Source organism: Triplophysa rosa, linkage group LG9, assembly GCF_024868665.1.
Source record: "Triplophysa rosa linkage group LG9, Trosa_1v2, whole genome shotgun sequence".
Lineage (NCBI taxonomy): Eukaryota > Metazoa > Chordata > Actinopteri > Cypriniformes > Nemacheilidae > Triplophysa > Triplophysa rosa.
The window spans coordinates 8,382,899-8,401,776 of NC_079898.1; the positions used below are offsets into that span (position 1 = coordinate 8,382,899).

An 18,878-nucleotide genomic window follows, 5' to 3' on the forward strand; every position below is an offset into this window, starting at 1 on the left:
TGTGTATACACGGAACAGTTCTGACACTACATGTAGATTACTACTATCTCAGTCAACAGTCAACAGCCAGTCAGTATCTCAGTAAAAAAAAATAAAGGAGGAGCTCAGGAAGTTCAGCCCCCACAACTGCTTTCACAGACAGCTATACATGCAGTCAGAACGTTGAACGCTGTGGTTAAACTCAACCTCAGCATGCAGAAGCTGTCAAGGTTCATGCAAGCGTTTTTAGAACAATTACAAAAAGAGTTGTTGCACGTGTCCGCAACTGCAAGACCTGATATCAAGTTTGTTCAATGAAAAGCACATTCCGGGTTTTTTCCAAAATTATTTTATTGGGAGAACTACAAAAATGTACAGTACAAAGTTAACAGTCTCACACGCAATTGTAGTGAACTGACTCCCCGAAAACAAGTATGTTACAAGTCCTGTTGTTTTTGTCGTTTAAAAAAACCCATTACATTCAAAAAGCTTTACTTCTGATAAAGTAGTCAAGAAAGGTACATAGTGCGAATCCCCTGTACCTACTATGTACAAACTAAACGTGGTCCGACTCTTCCCCGTCCAGCAAGTTTGGAAGATTCAGACCATATCAGAGGAAAGCAAGAGAAAACAGTCAAAACAAATGCAAGGAAGAGGGAGCGATAGAAAAGATACAACTCAGATGGTCGCTCTAAGTCTCTACATCTCTCTTGTGATAAGTGGTAACAACCTTCCAAGAAGTTTAAATTACAAACTACATTCATTTCCTCTTGTTGTAAAACAATAACATGTATGAAAATACTTTATTTGGTTAATCATAAGGCAATGTAAGATGGTGAATCCCCCACAGGCACTAGGCAATAATACTGGGGCATCGGACTGCTACATTCTCATGCACGTGGCTGGATTCACAGCCTGACTCTGTGCATTCTATATAAAAAAGGAAAACAAAATACTTTTTGGTTAATTGATTTACTTGGGATCTTTGAAATCTGATTTCCATGACAATTTAAGGCTAGTACACGTTTGGACGGTCCTCTGCCAACCACAGTTTATACATTCTACAGACATACCTAAAAGGACACGTCTTAAGGTTTTCCCAAAACATAACGAAACAAAACGAACCCTTCCGGAAAGTAACATCCCACCGAACAGCAAATCACACAAACTCTTTTTTTTTTAATGAACGTAAACAAGGAAACAAAATTAATGAAATAAATATCACATACAATCTCTTAAATTAAGATTTTTTTACTCAATTTACAATAAAATAAAGTGAAGTTACAAAAGAGACCAAACAACAAAAATATATATTACTGTGAAAAGGAACATACACTCCACTTTATGTAGATTAATAATGGCGATCATAATTTAAACATAAAAGAATATAGATCTATTGCTTCATCATACTTGATAAATACAGTATGGACACAATTAACAATGTAGCCTATACTTTTCACAAGATAAAATAAATAAGTTAAATAGTCCATAGCCAGCTATTCTCACTGCTATGCAATCACTCGAATCAGCTAAAAAAAATAGATATATTCAACCATCAGCAGTGATTTCCCAACACGAGAGCTTCAACCTGCACGAACCGACCGAACCACTGGGTGGCGCTGTGAAACTGGTTAAACTGGAATGGAAGTTTCTGTGAGAAGCGCATACATACTGGTATACTTTTGTCAAGGCATATTCTTGGCAAGGATGGAGGAAAATCTGAAACCGCTCTGTCTTTCACGTTCAAAACAAGTTTTTTGTACAAATCTGGAAAGTAATCGGTCCGAGAGAAAAAACTCGAGACCGAGAAAACTGCAGCACAGATATATCACCGGTGGAATGCATTCTGTTACAAAAATCACCTAATGCCATGCCGAGGGTCTGACACATCCATCTCCCTTCGTATTAAAGTCTATTATTCGACTACACATCTAACGGGAGACTTGGAACATTCCTCCAAAGTTCACTAGAAAGAAAACAAAACGCCGCTTAATCGTCAGAAATCGACAGCCTGCTGAAGATTGGCAAACGCCTCCCGCCGTCCAGACTGGGAGACTCGGAGCCGCTGAGACTTCCGGAGGAGCTGAGCGAGCCGCTGGCGTAGCTCTCCCGGTCTGAGATGCTGTCCGGCGGGCTGGGGGGCGAGTCGAACACCGGCGACTCTGACAGGGGGTGGAGGGACTGCAGGTGGCCGTACGGGGGAGAAGGAGGGCCGCCGCCCAAGTTGACCTGAAGGTTTCCGTAGTAAGCACCATTGGACTGGCCGGTGTAACCGTTGTGCGTGTGCACGGCCAGCGGGGCGAGCAGGGCTTTAAGGTCTTGCCCGGGAAAAGAGAAGGCACTGTTGCTAAGGCAACGGGTCACGGAGCTGGGCGATAGAGCGTCTTCGTAAAAGTTAGCGGTGCAGCTGTTGGATGACGAGGAGGGGGGTGGCGGAGTGCGGGACGTGGGGCTATCGAGAAGGGGCGAGTCGAGTCCGTGATGGTGGCTGGAGAAACCCGAGAAACTGAGGCTGTGGTGGAGTTTGGGTCTGTCCCTGAACGCTCCCGCCACCTGCTGCTGACCGTAGCCGCACATCGACTCCCCCCGGGCGGTCTTGGTGGGCTCGCCCTGCAGGCTGTTGGCGTTGGCGGGCGCTGGTCTTCTTTCATCGGCATTATGGATGAAATGGCAGCGCGGGCCGTACGGACAGAAACCGATGGTGTGGAAAGTGCGACAGGGCTCGGTCTTGTACTTAGGGTGGCGGGACAAGCTCCTCAGCTCGTGGTAGCCGTGGGCGAACTGGCACTTTTCGCCGTATTTACACGACCCGTTTTCCTCGAAGGGCCTGCAGAGTTCGGTCTTGTAGCGGGTGGAGTTGATCTGCGAGCCCGGCTTCTGCTGCAGCGCCTGCAGCTGCTGCAGCTGGCCGCGCTCCCCGCTCTCGCTGTAGGCGCGGTCGCGAAACTTGTTCTCCTTGTTCATGATGGCGGTCTCCTTCATGTTGTTAAAGGAGGGGTACTTGTTGCCGTTCGTCATGCACTCCATGTTGCTGGTGGAGTTTCGGCGGAAAAATCCTGACGTGTAGGAGTTACAATTGTTGGTGCTGCTGGAGGCTGTTACGGGGGCTCCGACTGCTTTCTTATCCAGCATACTGTTAATGTGAAGCGCGTTCATGTTGAGGCTCTTCTCCTGCTGTGGAAAAAACAGACGTTTTAATGCAACGTACCAAGAGCTAGAGGTACCCATGCACGAAAAACTTTCGTAACTAAGTTTGAAAAGTTTCAACGCGTGCACAGTTTAGGGCAGCGCGCCAGCATCTAACTTAATATAAAACTTGCAGAGATAAGAACCGCGTGCACACTCAAGCAAAGTTTACGGACGTTACAAAATAAGAAAAGTACCTTATACAGCATGTCGATGTCGTAGAAAGCGGACAGCATTGTTGCAGACATTTCTGTTTCAGGAGACAGTCGCAGATGATCTCTCATTTGAGGACCGACGTGGATCCTTTAGATGCGACGGCTTTTAGTTTGCCACGCCTGGGCGTGAGCAAGAAAAATACGCGATAGAAAAGGCAAGTCTCAGATGTGGTCTGAAACAGAGAAGGAAGGCTGAGTTCCCCGTGTTGTTTTTGTTATCGGTCTTCTCCTGCCGTGCAGTGCCGAGCCAGAACAGTAAAGAGTCCGCTTTACTTTGCCCGCACATATAAGGGACGGGACAGCGAGTAAAAGAGGAGGAGCTGCACAAAGTTTCGAAGTTACGCCCTTCTTTTCAAGTGTCGCGGGGCGTCTGCATCTGATTGGTCGCTACTCGCACCCCTCCGGTAATCTCTCGCAGCACACAGCACAGGATTTGGCACGGTGTTTTTAAAACAATTTTAGTATTTGGTGCAACTTTAGGCATATGTGAAAATATTATTTATTTACACAATAGTCATTAAATTCTTAAAAAAATCATTTGAAATATTTTTTACGTTTCGCCACAACATGTTATAGTAACACAACGTGAAACTCTTTGAATTAAGCAACAAATGGTAAATAAAAAACATTCGATTTTGTTTTCTGAATAGTTGCGCCTCTGAGGAAAATACATCACACCGTCTTGTTTACACTTGACGTGCACGAGCCGCGCGTCCACAGCGGGAGAGACCGCTCGCGCTGATAGAAGGAAATGTACAGTGTGATTGCATAATCTAGGCTAAGAGGCCAAACTTTCAAATGGTGCCAGATCTGATACGTTTTGTGAGAACCATGGCACTAGCGAGCAGCTTGCTTTTTTGCATGTGACATGGTTTCTCACTTCTTCTTCATATAGGGCGTGAATTCGGGTAGTTTTTGACACTCATCTCAATGTCAAAAAGTATCTCAACCTACATGAATTTAGCTCGTTTTTTTAAAGATGTCTACAAATGTATTTTGTGTAGACTACCAATATTCATTTGACGATTTTTGCATTAAAATTATGAACAAAACGCAGACATGTTACACAGCAGCTTACTGAAACATAAGTAAAAACAAATCCTTTGAGAAACATGTTTTCAGCTGCAATGAAAGCGGTACAATACTGCCCCCTAACGGTTTCCAGTACTTATCGTTGAAAAGAAAGCATCGGGCGCCACCCACAGGCGAGATTCTATCACACTCTCATATGAACTAATGCATTTACTTTACACTGCCTGTTGTGCGGTCCTCTATAGTTCTTATGGGATGTTTCAGCTGTCCTCTTGTATTCAAAATAATTTTTCAAGATGTCAAAGTGTATTTGTATATTATTAAAGAAAAAAGTCATTCCAGTGAATGGGACAATATATGTGACCTTAACCACCCCTGTGTGTGTGTGTATTGGAGGAATGGGCTGTCAGCATTCCAAAACATTACATCATTTTACAGTAAGAGGGGAACATTGCTCCCAAAGCCCTGAAGGCAGCCCAGCTGTCTACTTACTGAAGGGCCACCAGACTGTTGTGTTCTGATTGCGTAACGCATGCAGGAAGGGCGTTCAAGATGATTTCCTTCTAAAACGGAGTTGTGAATTAAAAAATATTACGGCTCATATAAATACCACATGCAAGCTAGATGTGAAAATGTGACATCGAACAGTTAAAAAGCAAAACTCACAAACCCAAAGCACACACAGACACAAGAAAGTCCAAAGTGAGGGAAATTTATTAAAAACACTTTATTTTGTGTAAAAAAAATATCACGAAATTAAAACTGCATAATCATATGCTTAAATTCCTACATATGTTACAAAGCATCTACGACGTGTCCGCTTGCCTCAGAGTATCAAGAACACTTTGAGCTAGTGAGCTTCTCTCTTTCAGCAGCATTATCTTGCCATACTCGATGGTGGCGGAAAACTGAGGGAACGCAGGGAGGGTTTTCATCGCTTGTTCAGCAGTCAGGGCGTTGCTTTTTGCCACGGCTGATAATCGGTCCGGGTCCTCGGGGCTCACGCCAGGTGTGTGTGGCACACTTAGAAGGTCACAAAGGTGTCCATGCAACATCCGTGCCCATAACATAGGCTCCGCCCACAGGTTAAGATCTCCTTTCTCAAAGAGAAACTCTTCATCCTGGTATGAAAAATAACAGCCTTTCATTAATAACAAATTAGATGAAAAATTAAAACATGGCAGTGGCCCTTCCGTGCATACTTCTACGTCGACAGGATTTTTGATATAATTTTGCTTTAAGAAAATAAAATCCCTACCAGGTCTGGCAACTCCACGCAACTTGTATCCAGTTGTTCATCCCCTAGTAGCCATTCTGTCAAGTTTACAATGCCAGCAGCGACCTGTTCCCACATCTGGAAGAGCTGGCACAAAAGAGCCACCCCCGTCTCCAGGGCAACAGGAGGACAGACAGCACCCGTGGCAACAGCTAGGAATGTAGCACATCACATGAATGTGTAACACAGCTTCGCAGACTTTGAATTTTTATAAATAATCTCAGCGTACAGGATTCTGCACGACGTAAGTTATCTGAACTGGGAACACATGTACGGAAAAACTAAACGTATCAATTTCACTGAGCCAGTGGTTTCTTTCATCTCCAAGGTATTACTGAGTTCCCACAATGCAATCTGCTCTCAATCTGAGGCTGGAGCAACCGTGAGATTGATGCCTTGCTCTCTTTATGTTCTCACAAAGTGCGTTTCCATCTTCGCGTGGCACGGAACCCATCTGACAGAAACAAAACCGTATCTCATGAACGTAATGCGCACATGCGAAACCACAACGCGTCACACGCATGCACCCAGGCATTCAGTCGCAATCTGGAGTCCTTTACAAAGCGACGATCGGGGAAGTTCAATCTAAGAATAGAGACACGAGATAAGTGTGAAAAGATCCAAGTGCGACGGCTAACAACACTAGCGCTCATCCCTTTGTCTTTAATGACTCCAGTTGTTCATGCATCAAAGCAGTCGGTGCGAGACAACCGACTCAGTTTGATTTGAACTCTGGTTTCTCTCTGTTGCCCCCTCCCCTCAACCAGAAGTTGACATGCAAATTACCCAAGTGACTTCAAAAGTCACCAGGACCTGCTAGTCAAAACCAACCTCAATAAGAGGAACGCGACACCTTGAAGGCCACCCTCCCCCTTGCTAAAGGAACTCTGGGAATAGCAGAGCTGTGCAAGAACAACCGGATCGGCTTTCCATGGCAAACTTAAGTAGAGGGCCACGACGCTGATGTCACGAGAACACAGAGACGTGTCGATTGTGTAGGGTGACATGGGCTTTTCTGCAAGTGATGGGTTGGGACGGCCCGGCTCTTGGGTTCTGATGTCAATGCGACTATTGAGCCCTGTAGGGTGAAAGGCATCATGGCTTTGGTGCTGGACATCATCCAGGGTCGAACAAATAGACATCAGATATTAAGACGTAATAGGAAACTCAAGCGATTTTGTCCCTTTTCTGCGGTTTCAATCTCAACACGGTTTCCCAATCTCTTGTGCGCTTACTCAACAGGATGTTGTTTTTATCTGCGAGAGCAAACGTGGTTTTGTGTTGATGTTTTTTAAGAAACAACTCTAAAAATACAGTTATGAGTTTACCCTATAGTATGTTAAGGTTGTGATATAGATGCAAAAGCAGAACGTGACATCATCGATACGATCTCCAGTCCAAACTAAACAAGCAGAGATCTTGGCTCTAGATGTGATGGCAGAAATCTTTGCGAGGTTTTTCGGGAAGGTTTGCCCGGGACAGACTGCCGTCTCCTTACGCAGTTGTGCTGGGATTCCAGAGGAAAGAAGAGGGTCGTTTCATTCCCGTAATCGATCTGTGGGAGTCGCGGGACTGGAACTAATTAAAAAAACTTTCTGAATAAAGAGAGCAAGAGGAGCTTAGGTGTGTGGCAAATCTGGGATGTGAGCGAGAGCAGCTGGGCGAGTGTTGAGTGTCGGTGCGAGGGAGGGTGTTGGGTGGAATCAGAAGAGATGCACGAGTATGACCTCTAACTCTTTTACATTCAGTTACATATCTACCCATGATGCAACAGTAGTTGACGTATTGGGTCTGAAGTAGCTTCAATCGACCATGAATACAAAGAATTATTAAATCCATCAAGCAAAAAGAAGACTAATAAACTGACAAATGCCAACTTGCATTAAAGCAATATGTGGAGCAAAAAAGTAATCAAAAATATTCATACTTCTTATTAAAGTGATAGTTCACCCAAAAATGAGAAATTTTGTCATCATTCACTCACCCTCTTGTCATTTCAAACCTGTATGACTTTCTTTCTTCTGCAGAACACAAAAGAAGACACTTTGAAAAATGTTGTTAACCGCACCCATTCAACAGAAGTGAATGGGTGCCGAGGCTGTTCGGTTACCAACTTTCTTCAAAATATCTTCTTTTGTATTCTGCAGAAAGTCATGCAAGTTTGAAATGACATTTTTGGGTTACCTGTCCCTTTAAATGATGAAAAACACTGTTTATATTTTGTCATTTTGGTATAAACAGAAGTAAATAAAGACAATTTTCTTGGTACGGTAAGCTGTTTTTTCATACCAAATGTATCACCCATACATGTTGGTAGGGATTTTTTTTATGTGGGAATGACCACACGTGCATCCGCGTGCGCTCTCTCGCACACATACGTGCATACTTGGACACACACCCAGAACAAGGTGCAAGAAGTCTGCGGGCAGAAATTGTCGGTGTGGGCGAGAGAATGGTGTCAAGGTGCGAAAACACACACACACACTTTACAGCTCTGACTTCCTTTAGACAACTATGAGAACCAAGGCACCGAACACACGCACGCACACGTGCAGGTTTCACACACCTTTCAAATAAACACGAAACCATTTCATTTGATATATCAAACCTACATTTTATTTTCTGCCGCGATTGTAAGCCTGGATGTTCAGTGGTGTCAGAGGAAGCAGTGAGACTGATATCATCCGACACATGTATGACAGAGGTTTTTAGTGTTCTTAAGATCAGTCTAACCTGTCTAACAGGAGTGTTACAGTATCACCCAGGTGTCTGCTGATTTAAAAGGCCTGGCACACAGTCACATGACCTAGAGACTGTTGGGAAAAAGACTTTCCTCAATCTCCTTCAGCATTCTTCCTGTGTCAACACAACTGTGACGCCGACTTTTCAGCGGCTGTGGATCTGAAAGTATTTCTTTCCATGCGGATTTCAAAACATTCTTGAATTAAAACTGGTTGAATGAATCACATCGCAAACTTTGAAGCTAACAGTGATATGAAAGAAGCAGAACAAAAATCATAGTAAGATGTTCTGCACTGGTCCAGAAGCACTTCCAGTTTCATTTATTATAAGTCTTTTTTTCTTACATACACTATCAAATGTTCACGATATTTGTTTAACATTTTAAATCGGTTATCAATATTATACAAAACAGGAAGTTCTCCTGGACCAGCATTGCTTACATCATCTGAGAGGTCTATAGGGCTATTTATGTATGGCAATGAAGCATTGTGAACGACATCATCATAAACAACTACATAATATAAAACTATCATAGGTACTGATTACAAGTGAAAATGTTTCATTTTCAACGTTTATCTGCGAGTTATCTGGGCATCAGAAGACGGACTGGCATTAATGATCGAGCACCTCTGTGGTAAATTGGCACACTGCAAGTTTAATGGATGTACGCTCCACAAATCAGTTCAGACCTCTCCTTGTTATCCATTACATAAATGACTAGGGGGCAACTGCTGCTAAACACATTACACTCACAAAGTTAGACATGAGCTGACTATGGTGAGAACGTCCTCAACATCAAACCACGCCAGCCAAGAACAATACCAACTGTGTCAATGTTTTGGTTTTGATGCGCTGAACGGATGTTGAAATGTTCTTGGATATAATATGGCGTAAAAGGTTTTTAGTAAGTCAAGACAGCAAATGTGCAGTGAATAAAATATGTATTATTATGAAATGAATAGTTGATTCTTCTGTTAAAGGGATAGTTGTTTTTCATCATTTATTCACTTTCTAGTTATTCTAAACCTGTATGAGTTTCTTTCTTCTGCAGAACACGATGATGAATGTTGAAAACTAGGGATGTAACGATATCAAAATCTCACATTTCTCAAAATATCTTCTTCTGTGCTTCACAGAAGAAAGAGTCATACAGGTTTTAAAAGACACGAAGGTGAATAAATCATGACAGAATTTTTATTTTTAGGTGAACTCCTAACCCTATGCATTAAACTTCAGCATGTCAACTTGGCTTCACACATGCATGACCTAAAAATATGCCGGAGTTTAAGAAAAGTGTCCTGTTACTTTTCTAAAAGATCAGACTTAGACATTTCACCCGTCTAGCCATATCTATAGCCCAGAACATTACATTAGACTTGGGCGGGGGCCAGTAAGCAACCACCTGGCAACGACCCAGAACACCGAGGCATTGTGGCGGGCACTATATTAATCCGAAATTGTACAAATCCACTCGCATTTATACAGGCTATATATTTCAAACCGGTGGGAGAGCAAAACTAGAACCCAAAAAAGTATTTTGGGCACAGTATCCCATTGGAAATGCTTGAGCACTCTTGAATCTCCCTGTGAGAATACAGTCCAATTCCCTTTTAATGTGATTATCAGATGTACCTCTCACCCCTCTAAAAGCCTTGTTAAGTGATGCCCGGGGTTCTGATTTCCAACCTAATTTGTATCGAGATAGAGCAGGAATAAAAGTGTTTAACTGAATTTGGGTTTGGTGAACTGGACAAAGACTTTACAGTGACGGCGAGGAGAGAGAGAGAGACGAGAACAAGGCCAGAGTTACATCAGCACATGTGTCTGAACCGCTTCACCTTTCGACAAAAATCGAAATTGCGTAACAACCGGAAAAGGGTGGGTGGCAAACACATGGCTTGTATTTCAACATCAACATCTGAGGGTAAAATCTACATGTACAGTATAAGAAAGTGAAAGTGTATATTTCACATGCTGTGACTATAACGTTAAAGAGATAGTACACCCCAAAATTTAAATTCATGTTATTCAAAACACAAAAGAAGATCATTTGAGAGATGTCGCAGTGGTTTTGTGTCCACACAATGGAAGTCAATGGGGGACAATGTTATTTGGTTCCCAACATTCTTCAAAGTCTTCTTTTGTGTTCTGTAGAAGAAAAGATCTTACGAGTTTGGAATGACATGAGGGTGAATAAAATAATGACAAGAATAGTGATTTTTGACTCAACTATCCCTCTTTAATGACCCGCAGCAGGCAAGTTATAAGAAAGGAGTGGGATGCTGACAAGCAATGCCGAGTTCTTCTCTGACTCTTCCCCCACCGTCTCTTGTTTTTCTTGCCCACGTGAAGCAGGATATCAGCGTGTCAGAGAATGTGGTAATGATGTGGTTTTGATGTGACTGATTTATGGGACGGAGGTGATGTTCCTCTCTGCACCACTGACCCACACACCTCCATTTCAAAGGAGCGGGGCTGCCGTTCCTCCACTCCACATCCACACCTCTCCTCCGTCGCTCAGTCAAGCGAGGTCGTAAACAACGCTGCCCCAACCCCCCTCCTCAAATCCCTCTTAAAAACACCTCCCTTTCTAGCATTCTCCTGTCCTCGAGTGACTGTTCTTCTGTGTTTGTTCTGTGTAGACCGCGTTACAGTGTACCAGGAATGTTTTGGGTTCATTAAAAGTTAAGCTCTGTTGAGAGCGCTCATGGCACGATGACCACAAAATATCATTTAGATTCATCCCCTACAGTACTGTAATTCTGTAACTCCAATGGAAGTCTGTGGGGCAAGACAATCCAAATGATTTATGATGGATGTTCGGATTTACCCGTGTTGTGCAAGTGCGCCGGGATGTAGCATGTGAATTCAGCAGCCCTGTCCCTCACGTCCTGATCTTCATCCTGTAATAACGTAAACAGACTCTTCCATAACGCCACCGTGTGTGTGATACCTGGAACCCAAACACAAGCTGTCATTTAGATTCCTCACATACTCATTCTCTACGGCAGACAGTACACTCACCCAGAGGCAATGCTGGTGCTGTCAGTAAGGTGTGGACGGCCTTCACCAGAACCTCAGCTGACATCAGTTTGACCTCTAGAGGTTGCAGTTCACTGCAGCCCTGCACGACCAGCGCCCCCCATCGACTGAAGCAGGACACTGCAGCTCCGCTGAGCTCCTGATGTACACAAACACACACAAACATCTTGTTTGCATGCTTGGCAGCACTTTATTTTACAGTCCTGTTTCCCAAGTACGGACGTACTGTGTACTTATTACAGTAAATATAATAACTAGGTACTAACCGTGAACCTACACCTAAACCTAAACTTATACCATATAGTTACCTTTTACTAACCAGTACTTTCTTAGGTAAGTACACTATAGGTACATGTAGATTCAATCCAATTACAGAAATCTTTCTGAATATTAATATAATACATATAGACACATATAGATTAGGCGGTTTTTTTCACTGGATCTTTGTGGTGACGTTTGGTAGTTTGTGAAGTGACGAAACATTTTTGTGCCACACTTCACCGTTGGGGATCAGATAAGGGAGGTTTGAGCAGATCTAGATCTAATATCTAAAATGATAACGTTACTTCTGAATACGGTTTAGCATCCTTTCATGGCAATCCATTCACATTGTCAACATGCAAAATAATGTCACAGCCAAATAAACCTCGGTCGGCCCTCCTCTCCTCTCCTCACACCTCCAGTCTAATCACCTAACAACCGTTCACAAACATCTCTGTGACCCACAAACAACATTAACAGCTCTTAAAACCCAGTGTGTAAAGAGGCAGGCTAATCTTTCCGGAGCTTGTGCTTAAAATCAAGCACATATGAGCTTTCATTCTGGGATTTTCTTATTTGTAGTGAGATGTGCTGGAATGTTAAGCCGCTATGAGGTGAAGCGTCTGTAATCAGCTGCGTTTTAGATAGTGACAGATAGAGAGTCCAGTTTAACTAGTTTCACTCTGTCTAGAAGATTCTTACAAAACACTTCTTCTTTCTCACCTGAGCCGTTGATTTAACCAGGTGCACAACCAGCCGAGACGTCAGACAGAGAGACGCACAGTAGAGCTCCACACTGAGAGAGAGAGAGAGAGAGAGAGAGAGAGAGAGAGAGAGAGTATATTTATAAGTGATAAACAGTGTATATATAATAAAGCTGCAATCTGTACATTAAAAAAGTCAATTTGTTATTGAACAAGCATATCAAATACAATCAGTGTTTAAAACGGTCTCTTTTTCTTCTATTATTACACGGCTCGTTGGAATGCTTGATTCTGATTGGCCAGTCGCGACATTTGCAGGTTCGTTATTCCCAGATAGCAACCTTTCAAAACTAATAACACACAGTGACCCGGATGCAGCAAATCCTTTTGACAGGTTTTTTGGACAATTTAAATATAAATATGTCTTTTAATAATATATATGACATTATATTTACAAATGATTAAAACACCTGTTCATGACGTTTGAACATCGTTTCTTACCTTAAAACCGAAAGTAAATGGCTTTTCCTCGCGGAAAGTCGGCATTCGGTAAAAAAATATTTCAAATTCACATTTCATGTCCTTCTTACGTAATTCACTCCTTACATAATGCTTAGGTGGGCAGTAGTGTTTTTGACTCTCAAGATCATTTCCAAGTACCTGTACTTTATCAGAGTACTTTCGGGCACAGTACTTTACGACATTTTAAAAAACATATCATACTTCGTACTCCGCTACTTTCCATAAATTTGTTTTTTACACTTCTACTTTTTATACTTTGAATACTTCAAATGAAAACATACTTGATAAGTAATCAAGTACCACATTTTCATGTGCTTCATTATTAAAAGTAAAAAAACATTACAGAAATGTATTTATGAAATGTAGTGGAGTAAAACGCATTATCTACTTTACAATGTAGTGAAATAAAAATAAAGCGTAAAAACACTGAATGTACTTGAGCAGAGTAAAAATACTTCACTATTGTCCACCTCTGAAATACTGTTTTATATGTCAAGCTGTTGAATTTGATATTTTGGAAGATGTCAGTTTGATGTAATTTGACTTCAACCCACGTAAAGATGCAAAGTAACTTTATGTTTCAGACAGATATAGCAATAGAAAGACAAAGGTAACTAAATATGTTGCATGTAAAATAGGGACTTTTTGAGTGGTGATGATGAACAGATTCGTCAAAATACACCAAAATAACCGACTTGCAGAAATTAAACTTTATATGCATTTTTGCGAGATGCAATCAAAATATCTTGGCAGCACTCTAATATTACATACAGAATACAGCAATGGTGAATAAAATATTATGAATAAAATACAGCTACGCATGTGACAGTATCAAATTTTCACATCACAATAACTCACGGGGTTTTTATATACAAGATTCGATTTTATATGATGTGATATTGTCGCATTTAAAGGGATAGTTCACCTAAAAATAAAAGTTGTGTCATCATTTACTCAACCTCAAGTTTTCAAACCTGTATACTTTTCTTTGTTCTGTTGAACGTAAAAGAAGACTTTTTGAAGAATGTGGGAAACCAAACAGTTTTGGGGCACCATGACTATTATAGTAGTTTCTTTTCCTACTATGGTAGTCAATAGTGCCCCAGAACTGTTTGGTTACAAATGTTCTTCCAAATATCTTTCTTCGTGTTCAGCATAACAATAAAAATGATATAGGTTTGAAACAACTTGAGGGCGAGGAAATGACATGTTTATATTTGGGTGAACTGTCTATTATAGGGGCGATTCACATTTCACGTCTAAAACCGCGCGGAGCCGCACAGCTTTCTCAGGTCAAATGACCCGCGGAGCGCGAAGCACTCTGAAAAGTTTAACTTATTCCATCTCGATTCGGTGCCGACGCTTCTAGAAAAATGTGCGCGCCGCACCGTATACACGTCTCGACCACGTCGCTCCCTATTTGCGCGCGCCTGCCGCGTGTCTACATTTAAAATAACGAACTTGCGCCCGCAAAAGATGCGAAATGTTAGTCGCGGCTAATAATGTCGTCTATAGCAACACTGTAATATGCAACTAGCAGTGTAGCTTTTACTTCAATGATTGCAATAAACAAAAATTTCAGCATGCTTAAATAGATTCCACTCATCAAGGGTTGCATTAGCACATTCTTAATCTTGACTTACAGGAAAGTCATTGGTTTTATACAAATGTATGCAATCATGCTACTAGATGTGTTATCTACAATTATTCACAGCCTTCGGAATTGCTCACGATAATGTGTAAATAAACCGCATTATTGAGTCTAATTACAATAAAATGATTATGTATCACATCGGTAACAGAAAAACATTGAAACTGTTTTATATATCAACTCATAATTCATAATTACAGGTCTCTAGCATAAAAAGAAACACTATTCGGACACGCGCTCTTAAACCGGCCCCAGGCCAAGTTTGAAGAGGTTGTTTTTCCAACTTGATCTGAGAACAGGTGTACTTCAACAAGTGTTGTTCAACAGAACACGGCTACCAAAATACACCAAGCAAATGTGCCATTACACAACACCGCAAGTGTCCAACTGCATTACACAATAACACAAACACTGCAACTCTTACTGCCCAATCACATGGCCACGGCTACAAAAGACTCCGATCACGTCACACCGGACAAATAACTATAACTCCACAATACTCCTGTGTTCACGTCACTGAACTTCAGGGGCGAGATTAAAAGCACAGTGAGGAGAGAGAGTCTTTGTAATGTAATACTGAGGCCCTGTGTGTTCACTGCACGCTGGGATGTAAAGGTGTCTGTTTTTTAGACACCGGGGCCCTACAGGCACCATGAGCCAAAAACAACAGGCCGACTGCACCTGCTGGCACGGTGCGCACACCACCTCCGAGCATGTACATACCCACAAATTACAGGGAATAACCCTATGTAAAGGTATACGTACACGCATGCATGCACTCGACTGAAAGCACAGGTAGCTGCGACTCTTTAATGTGTAAATCAATCTCCTTCCCGCTTTGCCGTAGGTATGAGAGAGTGATTGATGCATGCAGGCCGGCTGGCGACCACAGGTATGTGTGGTTTCTTTTGTAGTCAGAGCCCACATCTAAAGCCATTACGCTTTCCGCTAACAGCGCTAGACGTTTAACAAAGTACCTCTCGCGTCCCAGAGGGAGATCCGTTGCCCCAAACCGCCGCTTCGACGATGGGAAGTTTTGTTGAAGTCCACAGCTGCCAAAAATACGACAGGGTGTTTTAGGGCGCCGCTTTTACGTTTAAATTTGTGTTTTAAAGGGACATTCTGTGGCACCAGAAACACTAAGCCTTGAAAATAATCAAATGATGGTTAACCGATTCAATATGGAGCTTTATAAACAAATGGCAAGTATTTAGGGTGCCCGGTATAATGTGAATATTTAGGTGCCATGATACTTTAATGACAGCCAAAAGAATTCATAAGACGTATACTCATTTAACACAGAATTTACACAGAATTCACAAAATGAGTATATTGAGTTTATTACGGCAAAGTTGTGATTGCTAATAGTGAGGAGAGTTATCTTTTAAGAGCAAAGCAGACGTAATCTTAAAATGATGAAATGTTGTCTAAATAATGTTCGTTTTCTGTCTTTTTAAAGCCACGGACCCTCAAGTATAATGATCTTCATGTGAGGGACCCCATCATAAAATATATGACGCATTTATCTTTTATAAATACCTGAATTGTACATAAAAGATTGGATTATAAATCTAAAATGTTGTTCTTTTCTTCTTGCTATTGTAATGTACCATTAAATGTAATGCGTTTTTGATGTGTTTATTTAATTTTAGTCAAGTTTTTGTTTATAATATACTTATTCTTTATACCTATTACTTATTTATATTATATAATCCTTTTTAACTACATTTTCAATATTTAGTCTACAATTATTCATCAAATTGATTTACTTTTTTTACTTATTAAATCACATTGAATCTGTTAATAACTATATTTATTTATAATTTATTACTCACTATATTTTGCTATTTTAATCACACTTAATTAATCACATTTAAATATTTATTTAAATATTAATAAATTATCCATTTACTGCTTTTTTAAACCCTATTATTTATTTTAATATATTTTTGGGTTATTCAGTTTTTCACTAGACATTTCTGAGAACCCCATCACTTCTTCTCGGTCCCCTGGGGGTCCTCGTCCCCAGTCTGAATAACCTGGTCTAAATAATCGCTCCGGCCAATAAATCATACTATTGCTGGTTCCAACAAACACATGCTATTGGTTGATCCAAAAGTTGGAGCACTCATACAAGCACTCATATAGAGACGAAGTGCTTACCCTCTTTTTATAAATTGCTTAGTCTTAGTTTACTCTACGAGTAGATAAAGATCAACATTAACGTTTAACATTGATGTTGAAGTATGTTAGAAGTGTAAGTGAATTAGGCTTCATATATCTTATAGAAGATATGAGTCTATTAAATATAAATGTAAGTCTACTTTATAGGAAAGCTGTTTGTGATGTAGTTCACCTGTGTGTGGACGTCTCAGTCAGTGTGAGGAGATGCTCTAAAGCCTCCTGACAGCTGAGAGAACTCAAACCATCTCTCCAGGGCAAGACAGAAGACAAAGGAAGTACAGCGAGAATCTGCAAAACCTGTGAGAAACCACAACAAGAGAGGATGAACATCGACAAAAAATCTGATAAGGCTGTTTTATGGATATTGTCCATGTTTTCATTTGAGCCGATCTCCGTATCCTTTCGTCCACATGACCATTCCCTCATTTCACCTCCTTGTCTGTTAATAACATTCCTCCCTCCCCACGACCATCCCACCCGCCATCCCCCTGCACGTAAAACACATCTGGTTCAGGCCTGGCCTCGGGTTTCCCCCCAAACACTCGTCTCGGCAGAGCGAGGGGAGTTAACCAAAGACTTGTTTTTCTCCTCAGACCCCATTCTGCGTCTTTTCCGTCCTTTACCGTGACTGACCAGGTATAGCTCACAGCGGTCTGCTGACATTCTTCAGACATATTTGCTTGATTATTGATTCTTGCAGTGTGCGGGTGTGTAATTACAGCCACAAATAAGACCACTTTATGGGTCTGTTAAACAGCACACTTCGCTTCATGATGCTTCGGACACTTGTATTACATCACCGCCGCTTGCGCACAAACAGCCACGATTTTTTGTAAATCAGGCTTAGGCGAAATTGGTTTGGATTTGGTCTTAATGCTTAAATGAGTATTTTCAGAATGGATTTAGATGCTAGGCTTTGGAGCAGAGTAGCCACCTGAGCCCACGGAGGAAATGAACCTAACGTTTTCCCAGAATGCTTTGGTGGAACAGCAGTCTTGCCATGGAAACCAGGCCATATCGAGAGCCTGGAGCGGCAGAAGCAGCTTAACAGCAGCGCTTTAAACATTAACAGTTGGCCAGTAAAACAGCTTTTAAGAACACACACACACACACACACTCAGGCATCACACTGCAACAGACATAAATACATACAGACACACACACACACACACACACACACACATAAAAACATTCATCCCCAGACACACACACAGCGAAGCCGATTCCCGTCAGTTTGAACATTGCTTAATGATAGGAACGGCAAAACAGGAGGGTAATTGATGGTTGGTTGAGTGTTTATGAGGAATTGCAATCCGACCCCGTTTTCTAAACAGGAAATCGCCTGAGCTTTTTTTTTGCTCGGCAGGGCTCTGAGCTGAAAGTATAAAGCGGGTGTATTGCGTCTGTGAATGGAAATGAAACGATGGTGTGAGCGGCTTTTGTTCGACAGGCTGTTATTACCGTGTAGTTGTTTATTTCGACCAATCAGACGGGATCACTCTATTAGGGCGTGTGTCGCGCAGACAGACAGCTAAATTCATTCATCTCACGACCGTAAAGTTTCCTCCATCAATGCTTCAGCACATTTCACCCGGGTAGAAGAACAAGCCAAGGTTTTGTCTGCATCAGTTTTGTTTTGAAAAGCCATGATGCTGAAGAAGGGGTTGGATGAAGGAACAGTCGTTTGTACTGTTTTGTAAGGTTTTGTGTTTGGTGTACAGTACATGATCTCCTCACCTTGGCTTGACACCCAGGATGCGTCTCATGCAGGGCCAGACAGGTTAGGTTGGACACGCACAGCTCAAAGTGTAAGGGACCCTCACGACCACATTGAGACTCTTCCTGCGTCGTCTGAAGTCTCTTGAGGAGCTGTTCCAGAGCAAACAGTCGAATCTCATAGTGTTGGCACTGCAGAAGATGGATCAGGAGGTCTTTCTGAATCCTGTCAGACTCCAGACATTGCCACAGATGAGGTGATTCCACACAGATGCTGATAGCTATACGTGCCAGACTCTGCAGGTACTGCGTGACTCCAGGAACTGCTGGGTTTATCTCATTGGACCCTTCGGGGGCCACAAGTTCAG

At 41.9% G+C, this 18,878-nt stretch overlaps 2 protein-coding genes across 5 annotated transcripts in view; both read right to left on the reverse strand.

Moving 5' to 3' along the window:
• Positions 1-1,138: 1,138 nt before the first annotated feature.
• Positions 1,139-3,652, reverse strand: LOC130558843 (mRNA decay activator protein ZFP36L2-like). The gene is made up of 2 exons (XM_057341490.1): positions 3,363-3,652; positions 1,139-3,153 (listed from the first exon to the last, which is right to left on the reverse strand). Exons 1-2 carry the CDS (start codon positions 3,447-3,449, stop codon positions 1,969-1,971), a joined length of 1,272 nt encoding a protein of 423 aa, XP_057197473.1. The 5' UTR covers positions 3,450-3,652; the 3' UTR covers positions 1,139-1,968.
• A 1,448-nt stretch (positions 3,653-5,100) lies between these two features.
• thada (THADA armadillo repeat containing) overlaps positions 5,101-18,878 on the reverse strand; it is a 93,852-nt gene continuing 80,074 nt past the window's right edge. For all 4 annotated transcript variants that reach the window (XM_057341487.1, XM_057341488.1, XM_057341486.1 and 1 more), the window contains 7 exons: positions 18,532-18,878; positions 16,967-17,091; positions 12,457-12,529; positions 11,455-11,611; positions 11,261-11,383; positions 5,671-5,840; positions 5,101-5,533 (listed from right to left, as the gene is read on the reverse strand). The exon at positions 18,532-18,878 is cut by the window's right edge and continues 51 nt beyond it. In XM_057341487.1, the coding sequence (XP_057197470.1) occupies positions 5,219-5,533; positions 5,671-5,840; positions 11,261-11,383; positions 11,455-11,611; positions 12,457-12,529; positions 16,967-17,091; positions 18,532-18,878 (1,310 nt within the window). In that variant the 3' untranslated portion in view covers positions 5,101-5,218. The remainder of the gene's footprint in view (positions 5,534-5,670; positions 5,841-11,260; positions 11,384-11,454; positions 11,612-12,456; positions 12,530-16,966; positions 17,092-18,531) is intronic.